The sequence below is a fragment of the Heteronotia binoei genome, chromosome 13 (genome assembly GCF_032191835.1).
Source record: "Heteronotia binoei isolate CCM8104 ecotype False Entrance Well chromosome 13, APGP_CSIRO_Hbin_v1, whole genome shotgun sequence".
NCBI lineage: Eukaryota > Metazoa > Chordata > Lepidosauria > Squamata > Gekkonidae > Heteronotia > Heteronotia binoei.
In genome coordinates, this window is record NC_083235.1 from 33,186,786 (window position 1) to 33,208,780 (window position 21,995).

Genomic DNA, 21,995 nt, shown 5'->3' on the forward strand with positions numbered 1-21,995 from the left:
GCAATCCTTAAACCATGTACCAGGAAGTAAGCCCCATTGAACAGACCTGGGTAAGGTTAAGTAGGTTTGCTGAAAATAACTCTCACAGGCTCCTAACTGGCACCCCAAACAATCTGAGCTCTGGCAAGAAGGAGTTTTAAAGCACAAATTGTCCATGGAAGCTTCTTTAAACTCAAAAGTATCCATGGGAAAGAGGAAATCACTTACCTGGATACTCCTTTAATAATGAAAACTTTGTTGGAGTGTTGTTTTTCCAGTTTGCTCATCACATCATACAGGTCGTGGTTCAGCTGGAAGCAGAAAAAGCATCTTTCAGACCCAGTGCCCAAAGGGATTTTTCAAAATAGTTCCATACAAATAATTTAAATATCAGGTTGTTAGTTTGAGTTTTTTTCTTTTGTTTTTGACTAGCTGCTTTGTATCCCCTTATATCTGAGATTGTCCTCCATTCCCATTGTTACATGTCTTTCTCTCCCAGAAATAATGGGACATAGTATTTGATAACAATTTTAGTTTTGTAAAGAGAAAGTCAGTATGGTTACAGTGTTAACACTAGGATCTGGAAGATCCAGGCTCAGATCCTCATTCTGCCATGGAAACTTGCTTAGGGCCAAATTAGATGTGACCATGTCTTTGTGGCTGCCACTGCCACCATTTTAAAGTCATTTAAAAATGCAGTGAGGTCCTGACAAGATTAGGCCCCAGGGCCAGCCCTGCCACTAGGCAAACGAGGCAATTGCCTAGGGCACTGGCCTTCTAAATGTGCAGAACTGGATGCCCCCTATGTGACTCAGTGACATTATCAGTTCAGGGAGGGCTCCAGGAGTTAGCCTTGCTTAGGGTGCCAGAGAGTCTACGGCAGGCCCTGTCAAGCCCACAATGTGGCGGGCTAAGGCACTTGTCCCCACCAGTGTTCCCCCTAAGCTGAGCTAGTGTGAAATGGCTCACAGATTTTTAGCTTCCAGCTCACACATTTTTGTCTTAGCTCAGGAAGGATGTCCCCAGGACACACTAATTTATGCAATAGCTTACAACTTTAATGCCAGTAGCTCATGAAGTAGAATTTTTGCTCACAAGACTCTGCTTAGAGGGAACATTGGTCCTCACCTGCTTTATTAAGTGGCAAAACAGCTGCAACTTCCCTCCACAGCTGTTTCAGCATTTGAAAATGCGCGCGCGCGTGTGTGTGTGTGTGAGGGAGAACAAGAGCACTGCACTGTGGACCAATTAGGATCAGGTCATCATGGCATTTTAAAATGGCAGCTGTGAGAAAAAAAATTTTTTTTGGGGGGGGGAGCTCAGAATTTTTGTGTAAACTATTTCAATGTTGTCAGCAACAATTTGCTTCCTTACCTTACTCATTTCCTTGTAGAAGATATCTCGCAAATTGGAAATATTCTGGAATATGGTCACATAGCATGCAATTCGACTGGAAAATAAAAGATAGAACACAAGGAAACAAACCAACTCCAAGTGAGCTAGCCCGTACAATAAGGAAGGACATAACTATATCGAGGTTCCAAGCAAGATTGGTGAGACTGCAAAAGAGCTGATTTACCTATGCTGCAGAATTATAATATATTACCTGGGGCGAAGGGGAACTAGTCTAGCACTTGTGCCCTGACATGCTAGTTTCCAGGGCTTTTGTTTGTAGAAAACCCCCAGCAGGAACTCATTTGCATATTAGGCCACACCCTCTGACAGCACCATTGTTTCCAACAGGGCTTTTTTTGTAGAAAAAGCCCAGCAGGAACTCAACTGCATATTAAGCCACACCCCCTGACACCAAGCCATTTGGAACTGCGTTCCTGTGCTTTCCTGCTCAAAAAAAGCCCTGCTGGTTTCTAGGTGAAGGGAAATCTCCAACACCACTGGAGAGTGTTTAAACATGTGGTCAATCTCCTATCCGAAGTGGCATATTTGTGAAATGTAATGCCCTGCCTTGTATGATTTGCTTGAAGAAATAGTAGTGTTTAAACCAGATTATAATCTGGCCAGTTTCGGTGAGCATAAATAGCCAGGATTCCAGCTTCCTCTAGCAAGCAAACAAGTTAGGTGTAAAGGATGCATGGTTGTGGCATTGCTGTTTTTCCTATACCTGATTCCATGCAATGGTGAAGGGGAAGATTCTTCTGTGCCTCATTTTCTTCTGTATGTGGCATTTCCGAACAGAAGGACACCCCTCTTGCCACTGGCAATTCCTGGCAATAAAGCTATATAGAATTTTGCCTTCCTTCAGAGAGAGCCAGTTTGGTGTAGTGGTTAAGTGTGCAGACTCTTATCTGGGAGAACCAGGTTTGATTCCCCACTCCTTCACATGCAGCTGCTGGAATGGCCTTGGGTCAGCCATAGCTCTGACAGAGGTTGTCCTTGAAAGGGCAGCTTCTGTGAGAGTCCTCTCAGCCCCATCCACCTCACAGGGCGTCTGTTGTGGGGGAGGAAGATAAAGGAGATTGTGAACCGCTCTGAGACTCTGAGATTTGGAGTGGAGGGCAGGATATAAATCCAATATCTTCATCTTCTTCAGAAATGGATGATGCGCTTCAATGTACTTTAGTGTGTTCATGTAACTCTAATACTCCTTAAATCAGGGGTGTCGAACTCATTTGTTATGAGGGCTGGATCTGACATAAATGAGTTTGTTGGGTAGGCCATGTTGGGTTGGGCCGGGCCATGTCAGACTGGGCCATGTGTGTACCTATTTAAGATTAGATAGCAGAGATACACATTTTTATAAAGAAAATAGATAAACACAAATATATATATTTTTTAAAACTTAAAACATGTTTAAAACATTATCACTCATTGGTTTTAAAGATGCTTTCTTTGTATTTCTCCCATGGGATTCAGAGAACTGGGCAAAGGAAGCTCTGGCTCTTTCCTTCCTTCCCCAGGAGACGGTGGGTGGGAACCTCAGCCAATAGAAGGAAGAGAGGCTTGACTCAGTAGTTTCACTGTGCAATTGAGAGAGCCTGGCAAAACAAGCTATCCGTCCCCCCTTCCTCCCCAAGGGAGGAGCATCAACCAATGGAGAAAATAGAGGTTTTGCTCTATAGCTCCTGTGCAATTGAGCAAGTCTGGCAAAGCAAGATATAGGGAGAAGGAAGCAGATAACAGCCAGTTGCTTGGGGGCCTGATAGAAGCCCTCTGGAGGCCTGATTTGGCCCCTGAAATGCATGTTTGACACCCCTGCCTTAAATGATGTAAAGGAGAATGCCTTGGCTAGCCAATTCTGACTTCCCAGTGCTGATTTAGTATAAGGCAGTTATGTGTAAGAGTTCCATTCATGGGAAGTGACATAGCTTAGTGGTAGAGCACTTGCTTGGTATGCAGAAGGTCCCAAGTTCAGTCCCTAGCATCTCCAGTTAAAGGGTTATTAGGCAATAAAAAGGTAAAAAGGTAAAAGTGTGCAAGCACCAGTCATTTCCGTCTCTGGGGTGAAGCTGCATCACGACGTTTTCATGGCAAACTTTTTACGGGGTGGTTTGTCATATTAGGCAATAGGTGATATGAAACACAGCCTGAGACCTTGGAGAGCTGCTGCCAGCCTGAGTAAAGAATACTGACCTTGATGGACCAGTGGTCTGATTCAGTATAATGCAGCTTAATGTGTAAAGCCTTTGCAGAATTGCTTTCCCACCTTCTCCCTCTGCAATGCTGAGGTCCTGCAGGGTATAATGTCATAACTTTCCCTAATCCTTGTTACTCAGGGCTGCTGAGTGGCAACGGGGCAGTGAACATGAAGGGGCAGAGAGGAAGGGGAGACAGTATGGGACTCAGAATGGACAATCCAATGACGTCCTGTATTCCAGGAACCTGATGTGATGGGGAAAAAGAAGAGGAACTGGATGTGAGGTCCCCACTGTGGATATCAACTCTGCATTTGATGTCACTTCTACTTCCATTCCTGAATAATGGCTTTAAGAACCAGAGCCCATAGTCCTATTCTCTGGAGTTTGCTGCCACCTCGTGGGCACCAAACATCAGTTTCCCTTTTCTTTGATTTTGAAAGGATTTAAAATTGCATTTGAAGTCTTCACATTGCTATTTTTCTTATACTCCAGTTATACCTTTGAGGTTCATAACTCTCAGGCTGGGCTTGCTAGCTAGCCAGCGTTACCTGTTGTAAAGAACAGGCAAGTCTTCTCTTAGTTCTTTGTTGATCTCCTCAAATACAGCTTGGGCTTTGTAGAACTCTTCTTCAGCCTGCAGGGCCCCAAGAGAAATCATGTTAGCCTTGACACAGCTGAGCTAAAAGATTCTGAATGCAGAGCATGTTCACATGCTACATATACCATAGGGTATAATGGAGTGCCCAGTGGACATTCAGGCCCTCCTCCAAACCATGGATCCCCTTCCCCCAGTTGGGGATTGCCAACCCTAGTGGGGGGCTACTGGTCCCTTCCTCAAAACAGTAAAGAGCCCAGTAGCACCTTTAAGACTAACAAATTTTATTGTAGCATAAGCTTTCAAGAAACACAGCTGTCTTTGTCTAATTACTTGTCCCTGATCCTTCCCTTCTCAGTCCTGAAGGCCAGAAATAAAAGAAATAGATGACCTACAACTCATTACCTTTCTATTGTGTTTGCTTATGATGCCTTCCAGCCCTCTCAGCTTGTCTTTAGCCTGTTTTACAAGTTCCCTGCACTGGACACGATGAAGTGAAGCAGTCTCACCGCACACCAAAAAAAAATTGTTGGGGGGGGGGGGGTAGGCAGCCCTGCTTTCAAGTATTTTAAGTTCAAAATAAAGAATCCAGGTCAGACCTTGGAAATTTCCCCATCAAAATCTTGATAACTCTGAAAATGTTAGAGAAGTGACTAGATTTCATATAAGAGTCCCTGTGCTGTGCTAAGTGGGACATAATTGGTTGCTATACCTATTTGTTGATCATGTGATTGTATGGGAAGGGGACCACGCTGGCAGCTAAAATCCAAGGATAATCAGACATGTGATAGGAAGAGAAATCCTTATGATAAGAAAACTGCTCCATGGTCTTTATACCTTTGCAATCTTAGCTTCATCTTTCTTTTTGGCATTCTGCAAGGCTTCCAAATGATGCCTGCTGCGATCATAATCCACCAGTTTCCGTCCTCTCTTACCAATCCGCTCCTGCACAGATAGTGAACAGACAGAAGGAAAACTTTACTAATGCCCCCCCCACAAGATCTTTAAAAAGAATGTATCTCTGATCTAAGGAATGATAAACCATCATTCCAGTTCAGGAGTGGGGGGGGGGGAGAGGGCATGGTGTGTTAGGTGTCCATTTAGGTATGTGTATTTCAAAGAATATTTGTTAAAATTAGATTTTTGTATCTCATAATGATGAGAGAGATAACAGCCTAGCAGGAATAATCACAGAATCTGAAATGGGAGGGACACAAAATGGAAGGAAGTGTGCCCTTCTCAGTCCTTCCTGAATAGCGCCTCTGAAATCCACAAGCAGAAGTTTACTATTTTTGTTAGGACTAACACAAGCTTTACAGTTAGAAAGGATATTTGTGCCAAAGATCAGATGTATGCTTGGCTTTTATATTTCCAGAGGGTGTGTAGTGTATCAGTAACAACATGCGACCAGGCGCGGGGGCAACTGGGCTGTCCCAGACGCCCCAGCGCCGGGCGCGGAATCCCCCGCCAATCAACAGCTGTGGCGGGAAGTTCAACCGGTCAGGATTGGCCTGACCGGCCCAGTAGGTGGAACCAGGAATTGTATATAAGTGGGACCCGGCCCGCGTGTTCTCTCCCTTGCAACGTGCTCCCAATAAACTATGTTGCCCTACTCTCGTCTCCGCTTCGAGTACGTTACACTGGCGACGAAGGTGGGATCCTAGCCTCATCGGCTACGAAGGAGACCAAGGGCACCACCCGGCCACGACCGCCACCGCAGCCACCATGGCCAGCCAGGGCGGAAACACCGGTCACGTCGAGCCGTTCGACCCTGCGAATCCAGAGGCCTGGGAATCCTACCTGGAACGGGTCGAATGCTACCTGAGGGCCAACAAGGTCACGGAGGACAGCATGAAGAGGGACGTTCTCCTGAGCGTCTGTGGGGCGGCCACGTTCGAGATCGCCAAGGGTCTCTCGGCCCCCGCCCGCCTCACGGAGAAGTCCTTTGCCGAGGTCAGCAGACTCCTCACCGGCCACTTCTTACCTCAGCCTTCACGGGTGGCCCGCCGGTTCCTGTTCCACAGAAGGGACCAGGCGGCCGGAGAATCGGCCGCTGACTACTTGGCGGCCCTCCGCAGGATCGCCGGGAACTGCAACTTCCCCCAGCTGGAAGACACCCTGGCCGATCGCTTCACGTGGGGCCTCCGCGACGAGAGGCTCCAGCAGAAGCTCTTCGCCAAAGAAGAACTCACCCTCCAGAGCGCCTTCAACGAAGCAGTGGCGTTCGAGAGGACCGCGCGGACCTTCCCCAAGGCTCGGGCAGACACCGTCCACCGCGAGGAGCTGGACCACGACCGCCCAGAGGAGGAAGAAGCCTACCAGCTGCGCCGCCCAGCCGGGCCACACAGCCGAGCAGCCCAACGCCCCCGAGCGCCCGAACGACCCCCAGCGACGGAGAGGGTCCCCGCCACCAAGTGCGCCAGCTGCGGCGACCCCCCACGACAGGAGGGACTGCCAGTACCGGACCTGGGACTGCCGGAGCTGCGGGAAGACCGGCCACATCGCACGGGCCTGCCGGGCCAAGCCCAACCGGCGGAAGCCGACCACGCATCACGAGTCGGCAGAGTTCCACTCCACAGACTCCACGTCCCTTCAGGTACTGAACTTGCCCCTCGCCACCGCCGACAAAATTAAAATGGCGGTCCTCATAGAAGGGAACCCCTGCCAAATGGAGGTGGACTCGGGTTCCTCCATCTCCATCATAGCGGAGGAAACCCTGAGGAAACTGTGCCCCCGCCAACGGCTGCAACTTAGGCCGGCGGACTTCATACTCCGGGACTTCCAGAAGAATCCGGTGCAAATCGTGGGGTGGGCGCGGGTGCAAGTCGAGCGAGGGCCCTTCTACGGCCCGCTGGACATCCTGGTGGTAAAGCGCCAGCTTACCACCCTGCTAGGACTGGCGTGGTTCAAACCCTTGGGGATCCGCTTGGAGGGGGTGGGGCAAACCCTAACGCCCAGAGGGTTCAGGGAAATATGCCGAGAGTTCCCGGACGTGTTCGATGGGTCCCTGGGGAGCTACAAGGGGCCAGCCATTTCCCTACCACTAGACCCCACAGTCAGGCCGATTAGGCTCAAGGCGAGGAGGGTCCCGTTCGCCTTGAAGCCTAAAATAGAGGCAGAGCTAGACCGCCTCACGGCCCAAGGTGTCCTCGAGCCGGTGGACTACGCCACCTGGGAAACCCCCATCGTAACCCCCATCAAGCCAAACGGGGAGGTGCGGATCTGTGCCGATTATAAATGCACCATTAATAAGGCACTACAGGACAACCCCTATCCAGTGCCGGTGGTGAGCCACGTCCTGGCCGCCCTAGCGGGATCTAAGATATTTGGGAAGCTAGACCTGGCACAGGCCTACCAGCAGCTCCCAGTAGACAACAAGACGGCGGAGGCCCAAACGATCGTGACGCACAGGGGGGCCTTCCGGGTGAAGAGGCTACAGTTTGGGGTCAGCGTCGCTCCGGGGATCTTCCAGAGCATAATGGACACTCTCCTTAAAGGGATCCCAGGAGTCCAGTCGTTCTTCGATGACGTTTTAGTCGCCGCCCCGGACCCCGAAGAATTCGGCAACCGCCTTCGAGAGGTGCTCCGCCGGTTCCAGGCAGCGGGGCTCAAGGTTAAGAGGGAGAAATGCTTGCTGGGGGTCCCACGGGTGGAGTTCCTGGGGTTCGCCGTAGACGCGGCAGGAATCCACCCAACGGAAGAAAAGACCCGAGCCATCGTGCAAGCCCCGGCCCCCACGTGTAAAGCGGAGCTACAAAGCTTCTTGGGGGTGCTCAACTTTTACCATTCATTCCTCCCCCACAAGGCAGCCCTGGCAGAGCCACTTCACCGGCTGCTGGACAAAAAAGCCCCTTGGGTTTGGGGCAAACGACAGGCCGCCGCGTTTCAGGCGGTCAAGGACGTCCTGGTGTCCAATGCGGTGCTCCACCATTTTGACGAGGCCCTCCCCATCATCCTGGCCTGCGATGCGTCGCCTTATGGGGAGGGAGCAGTCCTGGGGCACCAGCTTCCGGATGGGAGGGAGGTACCAGTCGCTTACTACTCCCGCACACTCACTCCAGCCGAGCGCAACTACGCGCAGATAGATAAGGAGGCCCTGGCAATCGTGGCGGGGGTCCGCAAGTTCCATGAGTATCTATACGGGAGAAGGTTCACCATTGCCACGGACCACAAGCCCCTCTTAGGTCTACTGGCCCCAGACCGACAAACCCCCCAAATACTCTCACAGCGCGTGTTGAGGTAGAACCAATTCCTCAACTCATACACGTACACACTGGTTCACCGGGCCGGCAAGGCTATGGGTCACGCGGATGCGCTCAGCCGCTTGCCGCTTCCTGAAACGGGTCCAGACCCCGCCCCCGCACACCAGGTCATGCTGATGGAGAGCCTCCCGGAGCAGCCCCTCCACACAGCGGAGGTAGCCAAGGCCACACAGAAACACAAGACACTGGCACGGGTGCTCGACTGGGTGGTGAGGGGCTGGCCAAAAGGGAACATGGGGGAAGAATTCAAGCCATATAAGACCAGGCGGGAGGAACTAGCTGCCCACAAAGGGTGCCTATTATGGGGAAGCAGGGTGGTGGTCCCGCCCCCGCTGCAGAAGCGGGTCCTGGAATCCCTACACGAGACCCATCCCGGCATAGTCTGAATGAAGGCGTTAGCCAGGAGCTACGTCTGGTGGCCGGGGATGGACGGGGAGATTGAGACCTGGGTTCGGAGGTGCCAGACATGCCAGGAAACGCGGCCCGAGCCTCCCAGCGCCCCCGCGACACGGTGGGAGTCTACCAGGAAGCCATGGTCGAGGCTCCACCTCGACTTCGCGGGGCCATTCCAGGGGCAGATCTTCATGATAATCGTGGACGCCTACACCAAATGGTTGGAGGTCATTCCCGTAGGTCCACCTCGTCAGCCGCCGCAATCAAGGCGCTGCGCAGGGTCTTATGTACACACGGTATCCCGGACACCATAGTCTCCGATAACGGGACCGCGTTCACCTCAGCCGACTTCCAGGCGTTCCTCCAGCGATATCTGATTAGGCACATTAGGTCGGCTCCCTTCCACCCGGCCACCAACGGCCAGGCAGAGCGGATGGTCCGCACAACAAAGGAAGCCCTGAGCCGAATTGTACAGGGCGACTGGGACCACCGGTTGGCCGCGTTCCTCTTCGATAATAGGATCACACCCAACCCGGTCACAGGGGTTAGTCCGGCAGAGCTCCTCATGGGGCGCAAGCTCATAACCCGACTGGACAGACTGCATCCCGACCGGGCTTCAGACATCCGCGAGAGCCCCGAGGTCCGGGACACAGTCAGGGGTTTCTTTGCGGGCGACCCGGTTTACGCCCGGAACTACGCAAAGGGGCCCGATTGGGTGGCGGGCCGAGTGCTACGGGTGACCGGGTCCCGCCACTACGATATATCAACTGAGGGGGGCCAGGTACTACGACGGCACATAGACCAGTTGCGGCGCCGCACGCTACCGGAGGAGCCGGCGGACACAGAAGAGGCAAGAGCCGGGGAGGAGCCATCCAGGGGCCGACCTGAGGACGGGGCCCCAACACCCATAATGCCGGCGCAGGAGGCACCGGAACCGACAGAGCCTGAAGGATCCGCAGAACCAGTCCCGCCGCCTCCGTCCGCACCAGGGCCCACCGAAGCACCAGCCATGGTAGCTGCGCCTCCCCGACAGGACCTCCCTAGACGGTCCACCCGGGAGCGCCGTCCTCCCGCGTATCTGCAAGACTATGTTCATTAACCAGGGGGGGAGGGGTGTAGTGTATCAGTAACAACATGTGACCAGGCGCGGGGGCAACTGGGCTGTCCCAGACGCCCCAGCGCCGGGCGCGGAATCCCCCGCCAATCAACAGCTGTGGCGGGAAGTTCAACCGGTCAGGATTGGCCTGACCGGCCCAGTAGGCGGAACCGGGAATTGTATATAAGTGGGACCCGGCCCGCGTGTTCTCTCCCTTGCAACGTGCTCCCAATAAACTATGTTGCCCTACTCTCGTCTCCGCTTCGAGTACGTTACAGGGTGGCAGCCTCTTTCTCCTTTTTTGCTTATTTGCCCCACTTGAAATCTGTTTGGTAGGCACTAGGCAGGGACCATCTAATTTTACAATTCAGCAACATCTTTTGCACTCAGGGTTTTTCTTTCATACCCTGAAACATGGTTTAGTATGTAGAAATGAGCAGCTGAAGCATTTCATGACGAAGAGTTAAATGACAGCACCTGATAACTGTTGTAGATCAGATTGATATTAAAAGGTTTGGACTTTGGATCTGGTTAAAAGTGGCAACCATAGGCCTGTGGATTTTTCCTTGTATACAGACCCTAGAATCTTTAAAGGCCCTCCCAAATAATGAACAATGTCAATGAGGGCTAAAGAATTAGAACTGAACCATAGAGTCCTGGGTTCCAATCTTCACTCAGCAAGGAAGCTCGCTGGATGGTTCTGAGCAAATAAGTTAGGTCAGACTAACCTATTTCTTAGGGTTGTTGCGAGGAGAGCATGAGCTATTCCCCATCTATGCCTCTCTGAACTCCTTTCAAGTGTGAGATGTGGTCTAAATAATGATAACAAGAATTATTGTGTGCCTCATTTTACCATGGAGTTGTTGTTTTTTTGTGCTCTCAGTGGTGAGTGATGCTAGGATATGCTGGGAACTGAGAATGCTTATATAGCAGGGGATTTTTGGGGGCTGATTTTGTATTTTGATATGACTTTGTACACTAGTCTAGAAAAGTGACATATAGATTTCTTTGCTTACCTCTCCCTTTGTGTCATACTGTCATCTTCATGGCTACTATTTGCACAGGGAAATGTTGATCACCACTTTGGGGTCAGGAAGCAATTTTATCCAGGCCAGTTTGGCCAGGGATCCTGGAGGTTTATTGCCATCTTCTGGGCATGGAGTAGGGGTCACTAGGGATGTGTGTGTGTATGGGGGGGAGGTGCATTGTGCAGGGGGTTGGACTACATGACCCTGGAGGTCTCTTCCAACTTTATGATTCTATGACACTTTTACACTAGTACATGGTATTAATTCAGGAATTCTGTTTAGATACAAAGAAATAAAAAGAAAGGAAAGAGAGCCCACAAAGTCATGGACCACACACAGAAGAAAGACTAGCAGGGCTTTTTTTTTTTAGCAGGAAGGTGGTTCCAGCTGACTTGGTTTCAGGGTGTGTGGCCTAATATGCAAATGAGTTCCTGCTGGGCTATTTCTACCAAAAAAAGCCCTGAAGACTAGGGTAAAGTGGAGAGTTTCCAAACGAGCTTTAAAAGAGATTGTACGAAGATCAGAAGAACTCTAAGCAGAAAATGTCCATAATTTCTCCCCAGAAACAATGAGTGCTGGAAATATTTTTTAGAAAATGACAAGCTGAAGTGCTTAGGGTGCCATGTCTATGCTTGACAATGTATTCTGCCAAAGCAGCTGTGAAATATTCACCTTAATTTCATTGAACTGTGTCAAGTAGTTTTCCATGGTCCTGACAGCCTGGTCTGACAGCTTCTCCTCATAATCTTCCCACAGAAGGTCGTTGCTCTGCAGGTAAAAAAACATAGAGGCATTTTTTAAAAATATGCTGAGATGATATATTCCCCAGTTTCTAATCTTGTGAGATCACCCCTGAACTCCACTGAAATTTAAAGATTTTCAAGCTCATTTTCCAGATTTGTCATCCTGAGACTGGAGTTAGATTTCTCATTTATACTACCCTATTAGCTTTTTGCCCCATTGCATTCCGTGTCCATTACCAGCATCAAACTAATGGAGTATTTGGGTCTGTTGACTAGTCATCTCCCAGCATGGACTTTCAAGGCAAGAGAGAAGCAGAGGTAGTCGGCCATTGCCTCCTTCTGCAGAGTCTTCCTTGGTGGTCTCCTTTCCAAGTATTGACCCTGCTTAGCTTCTGAGATCTGACAGGCATGGACTATACCATGCTGCCCTCCCTCCCCCCTTAAGTGTTATACAAGTGTTGACCCAATAGTTCAACTGGGTAACAGAGATATGGAACACTCACCTGTGCTATGGCTTTCAAGTCTTCAAATCCATCCCACTCAGCACTGTAAATTTCTTGCAGGGTCTCAGCCACTCTCTTGGAACTTTCATGCATCACTGAGGGAAAGGCAACACAGACAAACTGATATCACCTGTCAGACATCAGTCCTTGCTTAGAGAGAGAACCTGCCCACTGAGTTGATGATTGGATTTAATCTCTGACAATAAAGTCCTAGGCATGCACATTGACTAGGAGAAAGGATATAAATATTTAAAAGTAGATGAATTTATCTCATTTTCAGACCATTGAAATCAATGGGCTTACAAATAGAATAATTCTGCATAGCATTGTACTAGAAGCTGCCTAACGTCAGTTCATATGTATGATATGAGTTGCTGGTTAGCATTAAGTCTGTGGGCTTTTATGGTTCTTAGGGATGGTGGAGCAGCAGGATACATTTGCGCCTGTCTCAGTGAGAGCTTCTTGCAACTGTGGCAGAAGAAGCAGAGTGCTGTGAAATCAACAAGGCAGATGGGACGGATGGAGCTGGAATCACAAGCTGGAATCACAAGCTATGTGGGAAGCAGGGGTGAATACAAGAGTTACAGTGCAGTCTGAGACACAGTGACTCTCTTCTTAGCCAACTCACTTTAAATGAGCTTAGACTCAAGGAAGTCATTCTGCAGACGACCACACCGTAAGGCAAGCAGCACAGCAAGACGCAGTGGAAAATAGGGCTGCCACCCTTCAGGTGAGGTCTAGAGATCTGGAGACGACTAGAGACATTTAATCTCCTGGAGAAAATGAATCTCCAGACTACTGAAATCAGTTCCCCTAGAACAGGGGTGGCCAAACTGTAGCTCGGGAGCCACTTGTGGCTCTTTCACACATATTGTGTGACTCTTGAAGCCCCCCCCCCACCCTGTCAGCTGACTTGAAGAAGGCACTTGTGTCTTTTACATCACTTCTCCAAGCCAGTTGGCAGCTTGAAGAATGCATTTACAGTTAAAGTTGCTTTATTTCCACTTCTCTCTCCCCCATATATTTGCTTGCCTTCTTTCCTCCCTCCCTCTTACATTCATGTCTTGCAGCTCTCTCTCATCTGATGTTTATTCTATGTGGCTCTTACATTAAGCAAGTTTGGCCACACCTGCCCTAGAGGAACTGGCTGCTTTGGTTGGTGGACTCTCTGGTACTCTAACCCACTGAGGAGCTTCCCCTCCACAAACCATGCCCACCCCCCAAATCCCCAGGAACTTCCCATCCTGGTGCCAGTGAATACACAAGTGAATACAAGAGTTATGCGACACAGGATTGCATAACATAGGAACTTGAGAGGTAGCAACAGTTGGCCCGGTGCTGAAAAAGTGGCAAAAGTTCTCTGTACCTTTCACGGCATTGAGGAAAACCTTAAGGTCCTTGTAGAGTTTGTGGCCTTCTGCCTGAAAAAAAAAATCAGGAGGAAAGGCATGTATGAAATGTTGCATATTATTTACTAAATAAATGTTATGCTGGTTTGGTTTTCTAAACAAGCAAGGGAAGAGAAATAGCAAAAAACCCCCAGGGCCTGGGTGTTGGGATCTCTCTTATACAACACCTAGCCTGGATTTAGATGGCCAATTTGAGCCAACATAGGCATGTCCCCCAGGCGGATTAAAAAAGTCAAGGTCAGACAGACACAGCTGCCATCCATTCCTCTCTCGCACTCACCCCATTCTCCAATGTCTCTGAGATAGATCAAATAGCTACCAGTAGGTAAGTGGTAGCAAAATCTTCTGTCACACCTTTCCTGCATTTCCTGGTGTCTGACTGCAGGAGTGCACAAGCAAGATGGATTGGCAGTGTGAATCTGCCAATCCACTCCAGGTGCTCACTGGTATTATTTTTTTAAAAAAACTGCCATGGAATGCATTAGCACATGGGTGCATAAGTGCATGGCCAAAATGTAAGGGGAAAAAAAGAAACCAAAACTGCACTAAGGGGATGGCATGCAACATGTGAATGTGCCAAAGCACACCCCACACGATAGATGGAAGCCTCATGGGGGAGTATGTGAATGGGATTTCTCCAGTCTACTTTGTAGCGGAGCGATTTGAAACGCCTCCCACATGCACAGAGCTGCCTGTCTGTACCTAGCCCTACAGTGGTAGGCCATATTGTACCCTTGCTACAGGACTCTTAATTCCATATCTTCACAAACTTTTAGAAAAGCATGAATAATTTCCTCCTTGTTTTCCAGGTTTCATTGCCTCAAGCTTGGTGGGGGTCCGCGGAGCTCGTCTCTAGCGACCCCCTTGAACCGGGCAGTTGGAGAGGTGCTGCAGCCACGGAATCTCTAGGGAGACCCTGGAGGGGTCTCCTGTCAGCAAGGGGCTCCACAGGGAGCCAGGGAAATAGTGCCAGCTGTTCCCTGTCCTTCTTGTTTGCTCCGGTGCTCCAGTGCCACGGCCGCCATTATGGCAGAAAGAGGTGAACACCCGACCGCTTGCTTTCTTCTTCTAACAAGCTTTTGATGCATCGCTCTTCTACCTTAGGCACTGAAATTCTACCTTGCAAGTAAGTTTGCCTTTCAATACCATCAGCTAATGGGTTGTTTTACATAACAACAAATGGGACAGTTCAAAGAAAGGGAAAGAGGTGGATTCCCCCCACTTTTCCACGAGTGTGGCTTCAAAAAGACAAAAAACAACTCTGAGCATTTGCAACAATCTGAACTGGACTGAATATAGATATCTAGATCGACCCGGTTTATGATTGAATAAGCGACAAGGAGAACATTACCCGGTTATAATTCAGTCTGAACAAAAACGAGATATATTTTAGAGAGATTTGTATTTGTTGCTTGAGCGGGTCTGAAATGACAACAAGCAGAACACACGGCTGGAGGAGATCTGGAAGGACAGACTAACTGGGTTCCTGAGTTACTTTTCAACTTTGATTATTAGACTGAGTTATTCTGTGAATAATTTCCCCCTCCATTTCCAGAAATCAATATCTCATATAACATCAGGAGGATTATTCAAGCCTATCTTTTACACACACCCCACATATTTCAAGAAGCCTTCTTTACACTGGTGCTTCCCCCCCCCCCAAAAAAAAAACATCGCAACACTTCCAAAATGCCAGGGAGCCTCTCACTCTTCTGTTAGATACAACCTGCTGCTGTTGGAAATTGTAGGAGCTTTGCTCGAACTGCTCATCTTTTGTTTCCACAGTTTTCCCTAGTTTCTGCAAAACCTGCAGAGAATGGGAAAGAAAGAAGATAATACTGCATTAAAATCTATCTTTTCCATCACATAGTGAATATCCTTAGTCCCAACCTGAGTCTGTAAAAAGTTAACAGAGCAAGGCTGAAATGAAACAAATGGCCTATCTAGAACAGTATTCTGTTTCCAACATTTGTCAGTACCACAATCCACAAAAAATATACTGAAAAGAAAAGAAAGAATGGGTTACCTGCTAAGGACTGTAGCTCAGAGGCCGGGCTTTACATGTACAAATTCCTTGGGCTATGTCCATTGCACAGGTCACCTCAAGGTCTTTCAAATTAGACTTTAGTTGTATGATCCCAGCTGGGACTTCAGTTCCTTGGTGTGCTGGGCCCCAGTTTAGATCAGGACCACATTTCTCTTCATGGACTCCCTCAAACAACACCTCTTGTAGGGCTATTTGAGGCCAAGACAATGGTGTATCTTGTGAAGGAAAGATTGTCCTTTAGCATGACAAATGTCATTTTATATTGCCACTTGCTTTACTTGTTTAAGAATTAACTGTTATGTCCTAGAAGCTGTGAACCTCAGAAGCAGTTTCAGTCAGCTAAGCCCAGCTCTTGTCAGTAAGGACTCCAAGAATGTGGGAAAATATTCTTAGAATTGTGCAGTACACTACTAGCAAACTAGCACATAAAGAACAGGTAAACAAGACGTTAACTGTAGACATTGGAAACTTTTCCCTCATACTGCATCCTATCTTGTGCCTATTTCAGGTTAAGGGCTTGGCTGGCACACCTCACCAAGGCTTTTTTTTGTAGGAAAAAGCCCAGCAGGAACTCATTTGCATATTAGGCCACACCCCCGGATGTCACCATTGTTTTACATAGGGCTTTTTGTAGGAAAAAGCCCAGCAGGAACTTATTTGCACATTAGACCACACACCCTGACACCAAACCAGCTGGAACTGCATTCCTGTGTGTTCCTGCTCAAAAAAAGCCCTGCACCTCACAAATTTGGACCTCAGGGTTCTGTAGAGCTGAAACTGTCTGGCACTTGCAATGTTTGATGACATTTACAATCACAACACACAGTGATCCCACAAAAAAAAAAAATAAAGCTAGCTTTTGCAGGCTTGAATAGGGTGGTAAAATATATTTATAGTATTTTAGTTTATTTTGAAGTTGCTGTAATAAAGAGGGAACTTGCCCTTTTCATTCAGGGCACTTTGGGAACATTCCTTTTGAGGTTTCCTTCCCCTCCCTAACAGTCACATAGAAACAAAACAAAAACTCATTTTCATCAAGCGAAACAGATGTGTTTCCATTATTTTAAAGATCAGCACAATTGGTTTTGAGGAAGTTAAAGGAAACCATAGTGTTAACTCTCCAAACCCATCCTATGTATATGATTCTCTGTGGGCATGGCTGAAGTATGCATATTTAATTATGTTGCGGGATGAGACTAAAAGGTTATAATATTTCTAACTATGTCCAGTGACATGTTTCCTTCTGTGTGCTCTCCTGCTGACTCTCTCCCATACCTGGTATTAGAAAATACAGTGCATCTGAGCATAGAGGGACTATTTCATTTATTAATGTGATTTCTATTTTTTAATTAATGTGATTTCTATCCCACCCTTCCTGACGAAGTGGGCTCAGGGCAGCTTACAGCATTATGCTACGATGTGCAATAGTGGGACAAGAGGTCAAGGGCTAGGGTAGAGAAAACGTTTACTAAGCAAGTTCCATATGCTGGAGGGCATAATGAAGATCATGCACTGCTTTTTGAAAGTTTATGTTGGGTTACAACATTTTTGATCATGGATATGCTATGGAAAATATACCTTTAAAAGTATTCAGTCTCAGGGCTTGACAAATCCTGCGGTTTGCATTAATCACCACAAAGAAATATTGTGGAAAATGGAAAAGTCCCATTATTTAAAACATTTTAAAAAACACATTCTTTTTCAGGCTATTCTTTCTGGAATCATGGAAAATATATACAAAAATGGAGGCTCAGTTCTTAGCACCCTCATCTACCTATAATGTTGAGGATTCTCTGCAGAAGACAGGACAGTCTCACAGCTGGCGTGTGGGAGTAGGTGACCTAGGCAATTGCCTAGGGGGGCAGCTCCCAACGGGTGGAAGGAGGGCACCCCTCTCCCCGCTCACGCCATCCCTGAGCCTCTGACTGGACACTGAGGAGTCAGAGGAACTCCCCCAGCCCCTCAGTGCTCAGAAACAATATTGCTTTCAGTCCTCGGCATTCTCAGAACTCAGAGAATGCCGATGACTGAAAGCGCTGCACATTCTTTATGGGTGCTGAGGGGTCAGAGGAACTCCCCCAATCCCTCAGCGTCCAGAAACAATGGGGCTTCAGTGACCGACGTGATGACGGCACCTCTGGGTGACGTCATCATGCACACTTTCTGCATGCACAAAAAATTTCCCCGGTGGGAGAGAGGGTGGGCAAGCATTGGTGTTCTGCCTCAGGTGGCAGAACCCTATGCTCTGGCCCTGGACAGTCTATCAGGTAAATATAGGTTTGTAGTACAGCGATGCCCTTAAGGCCCTGACCTGGATAGCCCAGGCTAGCCCGATGTCATTTCTCAGAAGTTTTGCAGGGTTTCCCTGATCAGTATTTGGAAGGGAGACCACCAAGGAATACCAGGGTCATGACGTAGAGGCAGGCAATGGCAAATCAGCACAGGATGTCTCTTGTCTTGAAGACCCCATGGGTCACCATAAGTCACCTATGACTTGATGGTGAAAAAAAGTGAAGCCCTTAAGACACAGCACTCTGTCTCAACCTCTGTCTTTCTCCTGTGGGATGGCATAGTCTTGGCCTAGTCAAGATACATACTAGAAAGACCAGTTAAAAACCAGAAACTTGCTTCTCCCTTGGAAAATGGTTGGGCACCTGTGTTAGAGAATCCTGGCCCTTAGAGTCACAGGAGTATCATCATTTAATGTGCCTTGTGAAGTCTCAGCATTTGGAATTTAACAGCATCAATGAGGAATTATTCTAACTCAGATCAAAGGTTTTCTGAATTTGCTAATTTTACTGTTCTGCTATTGGATTTTAACTTTTACCACTTTAATTTGCATTCTAAACCCCAGCAGCTATATGTAGCTCTGCTTACTGTACCTCATCCCTCGTCTGAAGAAGTGTGCATGCATAGGAAAGCTTACATTCTGAATAAAAGTTTGTTGGTCTTAAAGGTGATACTTGACTCCTGCATTGTTCTACTGCTTCAGACCAACACGGCTGCCCACCTGTATCTACTCTAACACCTACGGTAACTGTTTGGTCCGTTTTGTATGTCTCTTCCTCCCACCTAACAAACAATATTTTAGGTCTTTTGCAAAAGGGAAGCTAGCTGGAGTACCAGAGAGAATACAGGCAGGACGAGTTGTAATCTATTTGGTCTTAAAACAGCACGGATTTCAGCACTGAAAACTAGTAAACCTATTCTACAACTATAGAGGCAATTTTTGCTTTTTTAACACAAGAAAACAAATGTTGCCCTGGATAGCCTAGGCTAGTCTGATCTTGTTAGATTTCTGAAGCTAAGCACAGTTGGTCCTGGTTGGTATTTGAATGGGAGACTACTTAAAATCCAGGGTCACTATGCAGAAGGCAAGCAAAAACCACCTGTTTCTTGCCTTGAAAATACAGGGTTGCAAATGTCAGCTGTGACTTCACAGCACTTTCCACCATCACCAAAAGAAATGTCACTTGTTTTTGTGGCTGTGTGACTAAAATAAGTAGGTTTCTGCAGCTTCCCACATCCTAACTCGTAGGCGTAGAACAATGCAAGATGCACGTGCGCTGGGAAAAAAAAGCACAAGCCACTAGAGGCAAGCATGAACATTTGCCAAAAGGTCTCTCTAAGTTTAATTCTGCCTTGTAAAAATGGCCCACTTACAACCCTCAGCCATTGTTCAAATCAGCAACCTTTGTTGCCCTAATATATCATCCTTAAGTCAAATACACACCACAACCTGTGTCAGTATCACAGCAATCTAATTTAATTGTCATGGCTTGCCTCAAAGACATGTTGTGTGTATAGTTTGGTGAGGAGGTGGAAAACAGTACTTTTATTAGACGTACCTCATTCATCTCTCAGAACTACATCTCCCAGGGTCCTCTGAATAAGAAAAGATTATTAAAGGAGCTTGTCGTCTCTCAGAATGGCCTTTGACATGCACTTAGTTAACGTGCAGCTGCCTTGGACTCTATTCTGGATGGCAGCAACCAATGGGCCTCTCCACCTCCAACAAGGAGCCAGCTCTCACCACTGCTCATACTTGCCCTGTCTGGTACTTGGGCTGTTGAGATTTTAAATGCCATTTGACTAAAGGTAGCATGCTCTGTGGTTAGACCAGAGTGATCTTTAGCCTTCTTCTGACAGACTGAACCAAAGTGGTCACAGAATCATAGAATACACAGTTGGAAGGGGCCATCCAGGCCATCTAGTCCAATGCAGTCTGGTCTTCTAAATGCAGTTATTTCAGATGGGATATCTGGGGAAAGGAATTAAAAATAGCTTTTATTCCTTACCAGGGATAGGAGAAATAAGGATGGGAAGAAGAGGAAGAAGAGGAGGAGGAGGAGGAGGAGGAGATTGGATTTATACTCCACCCTTCACTATCCAAAGGAGAGCAGCTTTCAATCTCCTTTCCCTCCCCTCCCCCTTCCTCACAACACACACCCTGTGAGGTAGATGGAGCTGAGAGAGCTCTCAGAAAAACTGCTTTTGAGAGGAACAGCTCTGTGAGAACTTGTGACTGAATCAAGGTCACATCAGCAGGTGGATGTGGAGGAGTGGGGAATCAAACCCAGTTTTCCCAGAACCTGTGCACGTAACCACTTCACCAAACTATTAAAACTTCTAACAGATAACACACAGCTTTGGCTGGGCTCATAATATTTCAGTTATCAACTCCTGAGTGCACAGAATAGTTATCAGCCAACGTATATTCATGAGGTGGATATTGGCCTTCCTTCAGGATTCAGCCATCCTAAGCCTGCTTCGGCGGGGAGGGCGGGATATAAATGTGAAAAATAAATAAATAAATAAATAAATAAATAAATAAATAAATAAATAAATAAATAAATATGAATTCTCCTAGTGCAAACATTCAGCTGGTAGAAGCAGATAGTTATTTGTGCAGCTATCCAATGCAGTGGCTAAGGGGAGAACTCTCATGTTCCTTCAGTGATTATTGATCTCCAGATTAATGTAACATCATCATGCATACATCATTATGAATTTCTCAGGCTAGGTCTGTCATCTGCCTTCTGTGTAACAGTCAGACTCAAGTTGGAGTTGACAGGTCAAGTGGAACTAGGGCAGCCAATCTCCAGATGGCCCCTGGAGATCTCCCTCTATTACAATTGCTCTCCAGATGACTTAGATCAGTTTCCCTGGAGAAAATGGCTACTGTGGACAGTTGACTCTATGGCATTATACTCTGCTGAGATCCCTCCCCAAACCCCACCCAGGTATTTCCCAATCCAGGGCTGGCAATCCTAAACAGAATCTCTTCTCAGGACTGTTTCAGGTTGGGAAAATGACATAGAGGGAGGAAAGGCTGAATTCTCTTCTCAGTGAGATGGCTGCAGTCCTAATCAGAATTGGGCAGCAGACATTTGGAAAATGAGAAGAAGCCACAACAACTCAAGCCTAACTTTTACAGAGGACAGGGACCCCAGTCCCAACCTGGGTACTCCATAATGCACGGTTTGGCCTCCTGAGTCCTGCTGGATCAGATCAAGGGTCCATCTCATCCAGAATCCTATTTGGCACAGTGTCATTACATAAAAACATAAGAAAAACCATGTTGAATCAGGCCAACGGCTCATCCAGTCTAACACACTGTGTCACACAGTGGCCAAAAAAACAGGGACCATCAGGAGGTCCATCAGTAGGGCCAGGACACTAGAAGCCCTCACACTGTTGCCCCCCCAAGAACCAAGAATACAGAGCATTACTGCCCCAGGCAGAGAGTTCCATCAATATGCTGTGGCTAATAGCCACTGATGGACCTCTGCTCCATATGTTTATCCAATCCCCTCTTGAAGCTGTCTATGCTTGTAGCTACCACCACCTCCTGTGGTAGTGAATTCCATTTGTTAATCACTCTTTGGGTGAAGAATTGCAGATTTATGCCCCACCCTTCTCTCTGAAACAGAGACTCAGAGCGGCTTACAATCTCCTATATCTTCTTCCCCCACAACAGACACCCTGTGAGGTTGGTGGGGTTGAGAGAGCTCTCACAGCAGCTGTCCTTTCAAGGACAACCTCTGCCAGAGCTATGGCTGACCCAAGGCCATTCCAGCAGGTGCAAGTGGAGGAGTGGGGAATCAAACCCAGTTCTCCCAGATAAGAGTCCGCACACATAACCACTACACCAAACTGGTTCTCCAGTGCAGGAAAGAGCCCCAAGCTCATCACAGGAAAAATGTTCCAACCCTTTAATCATTCTAGTTGCCCTTAAAAATATTGTGCCATGCCTAACAAGTTGAAAACCTCCCTCTTGACATCATTGTCTTATCCAGATATTGAGAGCCAGTTTGGTGTAGTGGTTAAGAGCAATGGACTCTAGT

General features: G+C 47.7%; 1 protein-coding gene across 1 annotated transcript in view; it reads right to left on the minus strand.

The window, feature by feature from the left end:
- Positions 1 to 21,995, minus strand: part of BIN2 (bridging integrator 2) — a 41,134-nt gene that overhangs the window by 9,761 nt on the left and 9,378 nt on the right. The window contains exons 2-9 of the mRNA XM_060252466.1: positions 15,328 to 15,408; positions 13,559 to 13,613; positions 12,193 to 12,287; positions 11,619 to 11,714; positions 5,005 to 5,112; positions 4,121 to 4,206; positions 1,354 to 1,429; positions 208 to 290 (exon numbers count right to left, since the gene is read on the minus strand). Of these exons, the coding sequence (XP_060108449.1) occupies positions 208 to 290; positions 1,354 to 1,429; positions 4,121 to 4,206; positions 5,005 to 5,112; positions 11,619 to 11,714; positions 12,193 to 12,287; positions 13,559 to 13,613; positions 15,328 to 15,408 (680 nt within the window). The remainder of the gene's footprint in view (positions 1 to 207; positions 291 to 1,353; positions 1,430 to 4,120; positions 4,207 to 5,004; positions 5,113 to 11,618; positions 11,715 to 12,192; positions 12,288 to 13,558; positions 13,614 to 15,327; positions 15,409 to 21,995) is intronic.